This window comes from Strongylocentrotus purpuratus, unplaced genomic scaffold, assembly GCF_000002235.5.
Source record: "Strongylocentrotus purpuratus isolate Spur 01 unplaced genomic scaffold, Spur_5.0 spur5_scaffold_1, whole genome shotgun sequence".
NCBI lineage: Eukaryota > Metazoa > Echinodermata > Echinoidea > Camarodonta > Strongylocentrotidae > Strongylocentrotus > Strongylocentrotus purpuratus.
Genome location: NW_022145594.1, coordinates 13,965,053 through 13,976,177, shown reverse-complemented (window position 1 = coordinate 13,976,177; position 11,125 = coordinate 13,965,053). Strand labels below are relative to the sequence as shown.

The window sequence follows — 11,125 nt, the reverse complement described above, 5'->3', positions numbered from 1 at the left end:
CGTCTGTTTTGGGTAAGTTATCGCTAGTAATTTATATTTTTCTCTAGTAGTTCTGTCTTATCACTTTTCATCTGTTATGTTTTTGAATTCATGATGTAAGGCCATTCGAGCCAGAGTATAAGTTTTCTATTAGGTTAAATTATAGCATAGAAATCTCGAAGGATATTGCAGTCAAAGAACGGTACGTAATCACCCAGCTTTGCACCCGGTCCCGCGTGTGAATATCTGTGGGTGTATCTCGATTCGTGAATCGTCGTGATGTGAATTCGTGATACGTTTCACTAGATTACTTGCAGTTGCAGACATGAGACGATGATTTAGATTATATTATTAAAACGAACTACGACTACCATTACTGCCTGACCTTAGTCAGTAAAAGGTAATAATACTTGTCTAGATGAATGTTCGCATGTCTTTCTTAGTTACTTATTTACTAGATATTTTTCTGTTTCCTGTCTGTTGTCTAATGTAGTACTAGTAGACTATGACTGTGACTGAGTATAAGTATGAGTATGATGGTGAGCTCGTCTGCGTTTGCTACTCCGTGGGGAATATTATTACATTCATGTAGATAACTAGATCCATGGATCCTGTAGTCTAGATGTAGATCTAGATGTAGATGTTTATTTATTATTTAATATTTGTAGGTCTAGGCTACATAACATTACAATAATTAACGATAAAACTTGTAAGAGTAATTAAGACTAAGAAAGAGTACTAAGAATCTTTTGCACCCCCCCCCTTCTCCCACGAAATTGAAGAAAAAATAATGGGTATGAACTATGACTGAGTATGACTTTATAATAGGATATATAAACAATAATAGTATTAGACTATATCTAAATCTACTTTCCTTTTCTTTTTTCAGACTTGAAGAGAGCAGGGATAGCTAGCACAGGAACATGGCTTCTCCTATTCCGAAGGTAAATTAAGATGAAGATCCTAGATCTGTTCAATTACAATGAATTATATTAAATTTAAGTTTTCAATCATTTGCCAGAATTTGTGTTATTATATCTTCTTCTTCTTCTTCCGATTAAGTACAGACCGCTGTTGGCGTATTATCGTACTTGTGTTTGTCGAGTGCTGTCGACTGAAGCTCAATTTCAAGCTTTTCTTCTTCGCTATAGTCTAAGTACAGGCCACCGTCGGGTGTATTCTCGTACTGATGTACAGTAAATATAATAGTTCAATCCTAAATAAGTTTGTGATGCATGTAGTTGGATGGCTACTGGAAAGAATGACAGAGCTTTATATTGAACATAAGTATAAAGGTTCACACTGCAGTACAGAGCTTTCAATTCCAGTGGTTTCCTTTGTTGTTTCATGGTGAATAGGGGGTTAATTGTCTTAATTGAAATTGATTTAAAGTTTTTCAACCTGTTCAATACTTTCGCAGTTGATTATTTTCTGAACTGAATAGTAAATGACTTTTACTGTTGAGAGGTGAGCTTCTTGTTTTATAAAAGATCAGTACAATGTAAGAACTCTGGTAATTTAACGAGCTTCAAAGAGTCACACACTACTACGATTATTTCCACATCATATTTTTTTCGATGATTGGCATAGTTTATTTCTCAACGTACATTACAGCGGGAGGAAAGATTTTTTTTTCCTTCAAAATTGTTTGTTCATACATGGTACAGACTGGAATTAGCTGCAACAATCTACTGCTAGATCTCGACCAGGAGACCGACACGACAACCTACACTTCCATAGAGATGACGATAAGGATAATGATGAATTTGATGAAGAAATTAGATTATTTTATTTAATCTAATAAATCAACTGAATTATGATTTAATGTAATCTGCCTTCTAATAAGTGATATTTTTATTCTTTACAGAAAAGAGAAAGGAAAGCCAACTTTTCTACAGAAGAACAGTATGCGATGGTGACATTCGTCAGCCAAAATACACAGGCCCTGTTCGGAAAGGCAGGATTTTGTGGGAAACGGGTTAGTATTTGTTAACTTAAAAGGCAGTGTATAGTTCGAGTAATTAAAACAATTTTGTTTATCTTACTATTTATAGGAATATATGTAATATGAATTGGCACTCCGTGATGATTCCATATTAAAGATATCAACACAAATGAAATACTCTTAGGTGCTTTGGGGATTTTATCAGCGTTTTTCTAAACTTAATTTTAAAATTCCATACATTTCTTTATAGGAAACTAATAGTTGTATTTAATGATTTGTTGTTAATTTGTAAAAATGGACCATTTTAAATAAAATTGGTACTTGAGGCTCATTCATGGAACCCATTGATATGTCACTTCTATTATTCTCATTTAAATGCAAAATATATGTGTATGATTAAATCATATGCATTAAGTACATAGAGAACATGTCATTCTTTTATAGGTTAATTATATCATTATTTTGTCCATTAATCTATTTTGAACCGTCCAGGTGGAGGAACGGAAGCAGAAGGCATGGGAGCAGTGCGAGGCCTTGTTGAGAGCCGCTGGTGGATGCCAGCGTGAATGGAAGGACGTCCGTAAAAAATGGCAGGAGCTGAAGACCAGGGCCCTGGCATGCAGGTCGAAGTCCAAAATGACAGGTATTATTTTAATTTGCGATCATTTACTGCCTGTGCATCAAGATTGTGGAATGGTCTTCCCCAAATTCTGTGCCCTTTTCACAAGCTTTCCACTGTCAGGACTCAACTAAAGACATTCAGATTGCTTACAATTAGTCACTGCTTTTTTTGTCTTTCCCATTTAGAATCATCAATAGACAGTTTTCAGTCTCATCAGCGCCTTTGATTAGGCAACTAGATATTGGCGCTTTATAAATTCCTGGATTGGATTGGATGTGTGGGCACTAAATGAGATTAAGTCATTTTTTTTTAAAGGACTATTAACCTAACATAACATTTATCTTTTACCAAATAAACAATTCAGAGCCCTATTTGTACTGAGTTTAATTCTCAAGTAATATTTCATGATAATTCAAACTCGTGGAGATTAATACATGCTGACAATCGGAGAATGCCGGTTTCAGCTTTCCTTATCAAATTTGATATTATATGAATAACCAACAAGGATTACGGATTAAATTTTGAAGTCATTTGGTCAAGGCTTGACAATTACTTTTTAAGAACTGCTCACGTTCCCATTTACTTGGGTATGATATGGATAATGTACGTTATAGGAAAATAAATAGGTACCCTATACAACATGTCATACTGTTTTGATTTAAAAAAAACAACTGTTGCTTATATCTTTCAGGAGGAGGACCAGCACCTCATATGACGGTCGTTTTTGAAAGGGTGTTGGAGGTGCTGGCCCCCCAGTGCAAAGATGGGATCTGTGGGTCCGAGGATGAGGCCGGCGTAGATGTGAGTATTACACTACATATCGTGATATAATTAGGGTGTTAACTTTGTGTGGTCAAACAGTATGAATTCCATAATCATTGATAATGTTTTTGTGTCTCTGTTGTGAGGACCCTACATCACAAAAAAATGTTGCGCAATTCATTGTGGGGGAGAACCGGCTCGATCATTAACTTGTTTTTTGCTCATTAAAAAAATTATTAAAATAAGTTTGAGCACCATTTTCCAAAACCAAGTTAGATTTGGGCTTTTTAGGTTTTGTCTACCGGTATATAATCAGCTCAACATTTCAGTGGAGTGGCCTTGTACTTTAGGTAATATTTTAAAAACAAAATGATGAATCTATTGATACCACAATATAAACAATTCTTGCAAGTAATCATTTGTTTTCTTTTGGTTTTCTTTACAGGACAGCCAGGAATTTCCAGAAATTGACCCCGAAATAGACATAGATCTCCTGGCAGGAGCCATCCAGGATGCTGATGATGAGGCAGGTTCCAGTGATAGAGTGATGAGGGCTGGACCAAGTGTTTTTATTCCTCCATCAACCCCTCTACCATCAATCACTCTACCACAGGAACCACAGGAACCTCATCAGCATCCTGGGTGCTTGCCCTGCCAGTCCCACCAGAACAAAATGCTGGAGACAATTTCAAGCCAATTAGAAATCATTATTTCTCTCCTAAAAAAAAAGGAAGAGTAATTATTTTCTATTTTCCATTTTTTATTTTGTTTTTACTTTATTAAATCACTTGTTCTTGCTTTCAAAAATTAAAAACATCCGCATTTTGGGTTTCCATAAATTATTCCATTCTCTGATTAAACAAAGAGATTTGGAGAATACTATATATTTGGAATATTTGGAATAGTTAAATAATTTTCTTCAATGTAAATTTTCTCCAGCATTTTGTTCTTCTAAAGACCTGGTTAACCTTTTGTATCCTTTTATTTTTTGTTAAATTATTATATAATTATGATGGTGCAAAAGTGCTAACCAGGCTTTATTAGGGAATCATAAAAATATAACTACCGTTTCAATGTCATCGTTGTTCAAGACCGGCCTCATCTTAGATTATTCAATTCCCTCTAAATACATCTTTGGTGTATTTAAAGTTTTATCTGTCATTTTTTTACTTGGACATGCATGCAAGTTCCTTGGTCTTCGACTCCTGCCATTTCTTCTGTACATCTTTCCACTCGCGCTGGCATCCACCAGCAGCTCTCAGCAAGGCCTCGCACTCCTCTCATGCCTTCTGCTTCCGTTCCTCCACCTCACCACCGAAAGGAAATGATATGTTCTCATTTTTACATTATTAGTAGGTGACTGTGCCATCTGGAATTAGTATGATAGAAAGTGTCATTGGAACAGTGACAAGTTTTTTTTCTTCCCCTATACGTTTTGAAAGGACTGAATGTATTATAAACTCTTTCAATTATTTGCTCTGAAATGTGCAAGATGGGTTAGGAAACCTCATAGATTTTAATATATCAATAATATAGACGTTCAGAGCATAACATTATAAGGTTTAAATTATTTCATTGATTCATATTGAAAAAAGATAGTATATCTAATGAACTTTTTTAATTGGATTGGATTTAATATTATAAAAAACTGTAAATAGCTTTATATTGTAGCTTGTTTGGAAACAAGATTTCACCACATTCCTACATTGTATTATATCTGATAGGATTGTTTCATTTTTTTTAGTTTTGTACATATAAGTGTAAATTATTCAAAATTATTGATGACTATTTATCTAATTTATCAGCATAACTTATTAAAGTTTCTTGAAGAAATGTATAGCATCGTCTAAGGAAATTTGTTGCTTCTTACCCATGGAATTTTATTGAAATCGATAAGGGTGTGTAAATGAAGACTACTAGCTTTAAGACAAGTGGATATTGAAAATAGGACAGCTAGATACTCGTGAAGTGAGATAAATTACAGTTTTATTTACAATTTATTTACAATTCAGCCAACAAAGGTTGAATGAAACATGCTTTTCGATAAAACATGCTTCAGCAATGAAGCAAATCATTTGCAATGTCAGGAGCACAGTTACGATGCCATTAACACATTAATTAGCATGGTGTTGGTAGATTTCAAATACAGAGGTGGTCATATGCATATTGAAATAATTATCTTGAAAACTGCATATTATTTTAAGAGAAAAACTCATGGCCTCTATATTTACGGTATTGCAAATAGTGTAAATAAACAGAAACTGTATACTTGAGCTAGTCGAGAGAGGACTGACAAAGTAAAGATGCGAGAGAGATAGAATGAAGATAAATGCACGGATATATAGAGAAACCCTGAAAATCTGAGATCTAGAGTGAGTGAGAAAAAAGTATATATGTAATGGTCAAAATTAATTAAACAAAAAAGTTATTTATTATATGTGATCGAGCAGCTTGACCCCCAATGTTATATTCTGCAACGTGAAAGGCATCATCAGCCTCATCAATGACTTGGATGTCGTCCTCCATATCAGGTTCTCGCAGCTTCTTAGAAATGTTGAACAGAATGCAACACGCGTTGATCACGTCGCATGCTCTCTTTGGCTTCATGGCTAAGCCGTGGCCGATGAGACACCGGAATTTATTCTTGAGCTGGCCATTCAACATTTCTATTTTTACCCTCGTCTTCACATGGGCACTGCAGGAAATGACAATTGTATACAAGAAAATAATAGTAAAATATGTGCAGCATCAGCATGTTTTGGGAGGATGGGGTGGATAGAGAGAGACGGTTTAGTGTTGACACTTTTTTCTGTTTAAATTTTGAAAGAATGGAAGTTAAATTAAGTTAATTCATCATCAATTTAAAAGAAGAAGAAGTAACCCTCAATTTCACACCCACCCCAATCGTAGGCAAAGTAATAACCCTCTAAAAAAATTAGGCAGGTAGTTTTCAAAAGAGAAATAGATAGATTACATTTCTTATTATTTTCTTTGAGGTTTGATAACTATACCTCCATGAACCACTGGTCCCTTTTCTCTAAAAAAAAATTGAAGAGGGTTGTCTACAAGCTTCTACCCATGGTATTTCATCAAAAAAGCTATACATAGATGAATATATATATATATATAAGCCTACACACTTTCAACAGTTTATAAGGAATCACTTTTTTGTTTTTATTTATGCAGTGTATTATTGGAGGCCCTAAGGCAATGTTATTTGGGCTTGTGTCGTATATCATCATGCATCTTTGGCCGATTTCATATTATAACGATTGGGTGGTTTAATCTGTACATACTTGTTGTAGGATTTCTCCTGGTCGGTTGAGGGATTCAACACCGGGGTCATCAGCCACTCAAGAAGGGGGTATCCGGAGTCTCCCAGCAAAATTCCTTTGTACTCTCTCTGCTCGAACTTCCTCGCGAGTCTGCTCATTTGTAGTATTCTGCTATCGTGGGTCGATCCTGGCCACCTTCATTGAATACGAGTTATAAAAAAATAAGATTAGTTCATGTTATTTCACTTTATATAATATTAATGATAACCATGCAAATAACAGCAATATATGCATGTGCTTGGGACAAGGAAGAAAAAACTTTCAAGTCTTTTAGGGAACTAATCCCTAACGTTGATCATTCTATAAGACATTTAGGAGGATCATCGGTCCCCTCCCCATCCCTATAGGAAAAAGAAGAAATAAATAACTAATTTCTATAACAGGCACATCGTGCCCCTTTGCAAAAAAAATAATAAATAAAAATCATGTACACACAACCAGTACCAGCCCATCCCTTCCCCCTAAAAAGAATAGTTTATTGACCTGTTATTTATATCTAAATTTGAGGTACTATATAAACAACATCAAAGGAAACAAAGGCAGTTTTTAATTTGCAAGAGGGCAGGATCGAGTGCCCTTTTATAGAGCCGAAATTACCCTTTCTATGGTAATTGGCCTTGTTACAGGTAGTAGCCCTTACTTGCACACCCTCCCCAATTTCGATGTTATTCCATGGATATCGGAGCTCTTAATAGGCATGATAATAAATTTATTATCATGCCTATTATTATTATTAAATTTAAGGTACTTTATAAAGTACCTTAATTTTCAAAAACCAGAGCAAAATAGGACGGATAGTTTTCAAATGAGAAGTGAATAGATTTTTTTAATATACCATACCCTAGTCGAAATAACCTTTTAAACAGACAATATTGCTTGACACTTTACAGAGCTCTATTTCGTTTATCCAGATACAGAACTTCTTATCCATTCATTAATCAATTCTCCCATTTCATTGATAGTTGGGTACTGGCCTAATTAACTAGCATGAGCAATTAATATTTTACTCCCACTTCTACTTAAATAAACTGAATTGAATTGAATTGAAATATAATGCACAGATTGCCCCAATATTTTAATCAGCTTGAATTCCGAATATAAATCTCTATCTATCTCTCTCTCTCTCTCTCTCTTTCTATCTCTCTCTCTCTCTCTCTTACTCTTTATCTATCAATATTTCTAATCTCAGTTTGGCCCTTTCTTTCCCTCTTTTTTTTGGACAGAACTGAGAAGGTGTTTAACATACCCCCTCTGTTTACCCCATCGCATTATTATGGTTGGGTTTTTTTTTCTTCACCTTGCCACCACATTTGAGATGAGGAAATCAGGCCCACAGATCAGCTGGACGTTGATGCTGTGGCGGTTCTTCCTGTTCACGTATAGGTGTTCTATGGGCTTGAGCTTGCTGCCATGTAGATGTACGTGCGTGCAGTCTATTACCCCTACCACCTTTGGGAAACCTGCAACCGCGAAGAATTGCTCCTGAATATGGAGGACATCTCTCTCGCTCTTCGGAAATTTGATGAACTGATATAAGAAAGAGTGGGCAGTGCCAAAGAGTGCAAATACGAGGTGACGATAGCTATAATTGCTCTGTTTTTGCAATTTGGATTGCGTTCAATTAATTGTTGATAAATAACATTAGTCATGACACAATTTAACATGCATGGGACTGACTTTGCAAGTTTTCTAATTTTAGCGACCGAAACTACAGTTGCTACGGCGTAAGTTACAAAATAGAGCTAAATTAAATGAATACGTCATCCCATTATAGCTTAGTATCACATTGTAATTATTGTGCTTGTCTTATCAGGCTGTAAATACAGTAAATTATAGCTAGCTAAGGTGCTAAATTTGTTCTCGTAGGCTAGCCTTAGCCGCTAGCGTAGCGTAGACCCACAGTATACGATACGACAATTAACTGCAATAAGTGCAAGCAAACTAAGGAAAAATGGAGTAAATTCTACTTCTAGATTATGATCTACCTTTTGTTATCATCAAATAGACTTTCAGAAATCAGAATATGTTATCTAATCATGCTAAGGCTCCTAAAAACTGCTAAAATTTAAAAATCAAAATGTAGACCCTATAAATTATGAAAATAAAATAAAAATCAGTGACTGCTAAAAAGAACTTGTCTAAATTGAAATTAAAGCAACACATTGAATTGTTTGGATAATTCTAAAAACTAAGTTAAAAAAATGTCTACTCACTTGATTTCTTCTACGGAATAGGGCCTTGGTGACCCGTCGTATGGCCCTTGAAGTCGAGGCAATGCTGATCCCATGCATTGTCCCAACAGTCGTCAAGAGGGCCCCCGAAGCAAAAAATGCTAGCGCTAGAAATATCTGCAATGAAGCAGGGAGGGCCCTCGATCTTCCTGTTGGGTGTTCGAGATCAATACGGAGGAGATGTATGAGGTAGATGCATCCCCGGCGAGAGAACCGATACCTCTTACGGAGCTCTGTGTCGCAATAGGCGTCTAAGGGGTTGGTTCGATCCCTAAAAACTCTCTCTCGCCGGAGAGCTCTACCGACAGCTTCCTCCACCATGGCAGCCATTTTACATGTAGATTTACGCATGACTTAAGCAGAATTACGCAGGGTCTGGACCATGCGTAGTTTTAAGCATGACTTAGTGCAGTTACGTATGACCTAAACCTTTGTGAAACAGAATATACGTATGACCTAGAATCTACGCATGACTTAGCCATTTACGTAGGACTTTGGGCTTTACGCAGGACTTTACGCAGGACTTAACTCTTTGTGAAACACCTCCCTGGTCAACTAAAATTTGAGACAAAATAGAGCAAAAATAAGCGACATACTGCTTACAAATTCTTAAAAAACAATATCATGTAGATTCATAACGTGAACTAAATTCACCTTCTATAGGCATAACACGCAAATTATGAAGTTTTTGACATGAGGCCTTTAATCAAAATTTTCACTATGATGACGTCATCAAAATGAAAAATGGTTATTTCTGCGCTTGTAGAGAATTGTCTTAGCTACAACATATCGTAATTTTTGAAGAAAATTGATCAATATTTACAGAGATACAATCAATTTTACATAAATATGCTGACGTCATAATATGCAAATTCGTATTTTGAGTTCCAAGGCCATTGTGATGATGTCACGATACACTTAATGACCAAATGAGACATGGAATCATATTTCCGACTCATACTCTATCTAAATATGAAAAAAAATTGAGGGTCCCGGTGCATTCCAAAGAGCTATGAATGGATTTTGTATAGGCATGTTTTTGCACATATATGCTATGTATTAAAAGAGCTCGCGCGCACGGACATTTATCTTGAAAGAACGCTCATCTTGTTATTAATGGTCATAAAGAGATAAACATGATAACAAGTTGTTCGAAAAAATATGAGAAATATCATGAAAGAAAAACAAATGGTGATTCTATGTTGTGTAATGGTTTTACGCGCGAAAACGCGCGGGCATGTGCGTGTGCGCGACTTTTTATAAAATGCTTAAAATGACCTGAAACGTATGCAAAATAAATTTGAGATGATTTTGAGCATTTAAAAATTTTGCGCGCGCATTAGCGCGCGGACATACGCGCAAGCGCGCGTTTTTTTACCTGAACTTGACCGGACTGATATTGACCTTGATCATGATAAATATGAATGAGAAATGCCTTTTGGTTATGAAGATATGATCATGAGTTTATTTTCAGAAAATTTCACAAAATGGCGCCTAGATGACGTCATCAGTCAAGGTCAAGGTTGAAAACCTTACTGTGTTTTGTCCATATGGCTATACATATGTGTGCCAAATATCAAAGCATTTGATGGAGCCATTTTCAAATTATCTTGTTAACAAAAAAGTGGTTAGAAATAAAATAAAGAAACTAGATTTGTAATACTTGTTTGGAACAAGTATAGGTGGGCTGATCCAACAAAAAATTGAGACAAAATAAAGAGTACATTTGAGATAGCTTTTTGTCTCATCTACAACATACTCGAAGTTCAGGGTAAACGAAGCTAAAACAACGTAGATAATGCTCGCGAAAGACGGGAATGTAGAATCGAGTTTTGAGAAAAAGTCATGTCCCATAGAGAATACACGCAAAATGTAAAAAATTGACATGCCTCCTTTAACCGCAAAAATACGCCATGATGCGTTTGTCAAAATGAAGAAAAATAGAACTGCCTTTGTAGAAAATTGTCTCAGCTAGAAGATATCAAAATTTGGAAGAAAATTGATCAATATTTACAGAGATACAATCAATTTTCCATAAATATGCTGACGTCATAATATGCAAATTGGAATTTTGAGTTCGGAGGCCATTATGATGACGTCATGAGTTAATTGAGGGTCAAATGAGACATGAAACAATATCTCCGAATCATACTCTATTAAAATATGAAAAGAAATTGGGGTCACCTTGCATCCTAAAGAGCTACAATGGATTTTGTATAGGCATGTTTTTGCCCATATATGCTATGTATTA

General features: G+C 35.5%; 2 protein-coding genes across 2 annotated transcripts; one reads left to right on the top strand and one right to left on the bottom strand.

Moving 5' to 3' along the window:
• The first annotated feature begins 761 nt into the window (after positions 1-761).
• On the top strand, positions 762-4,275 carry LOC115918025. Its single transcript, XM_030978536.1, has 6 exons — positions 762-923; positions 1,847-1,957; positions 2,417-2,567; positions 3,238-3,347; positions 3,754-3,950; positions 4,266-4,275. The coding sequence occupies exons 1-6, from the start codon at positions 903-905 to the stop codon at positions 4,273-4,275; spliced, it is 600 nt and encodes a 199-aa protein (XP_030834396.1). The 5' UTR covers positions 762-902.
• Positions 4,276-5,720: 1,445 nt separating this feature from the next.
• On the bottom strand, positions 5,721-9,204 carry LOC580749 (putative nuclease HARBI1). The gene is made up of 4 exons (XM_030978534.1): positions 8,857-9,204; positions 7,941-8,170; positions 6,605-6,778; positions 5,721-6,003 (listed from the first exon to the last, which is right to left on the bottom strand). Exons 1-4 carry the CDS (start codon positions 9,202-9,204, stop codon positions 5,721-5,723), a joined length of 1,035 nt encoding a protein of 344 aa, XP_030834394.1.
• Between the last annotated feature and the right edge of the window lie 1,921 nt (positions 9,205-11,125).

What these genes read in the sequence shown, in the direction of transcription:
- LOC580749 (XM_030978534.1), bottom strand. Translation starts at nt 9,204, where the DNA reads ATGGCTGCCATGGTGGAGGAAGCTGTCGGTAGAGCTCTCCGGCGAGAG. An exon ending in ATCTCAAATGTGGTGGCAAG is followed by an intron (nt 6,779 to 7,940) that starts GTGAAGAAAAAA and finishes TATTCAATGAAG; the next exon opens with GTGGCCAGGATCGACCCACG. An exon ending in CAGGAGAAATCCTACAACAA is followed by an intron (nt 6,004 to 6,604) that starts GTATGTACAGAT and finishes CATTTCCTGCAG; the next exon opens with TGCCCATGTGAAGACGAGGG.
- LOC115918025 (XM_030978536.1), top strand. Translation starts at nt 903, where the DNA reads ATGGCTTCTCCTATTCCGAAG. An exon ending in CAGGATTTTGTGGGAAACGG is followed by an intron (nt 1,958 to 2,416) that starts GTTAGTATTTGT and finishes TGAACCGTCCAG; the next exon opens with GTGGAGGAACGGAAGCAGAA. An exon ending in AGGATGAGGCCGGCGTAGAT is followed by an intron (nt 3,348 to 3,753) that starts GTGAGTATTACA and finishes TTTTCTTTACAG; the next exon opens with GACAGCCAGGAATTTCCAGA.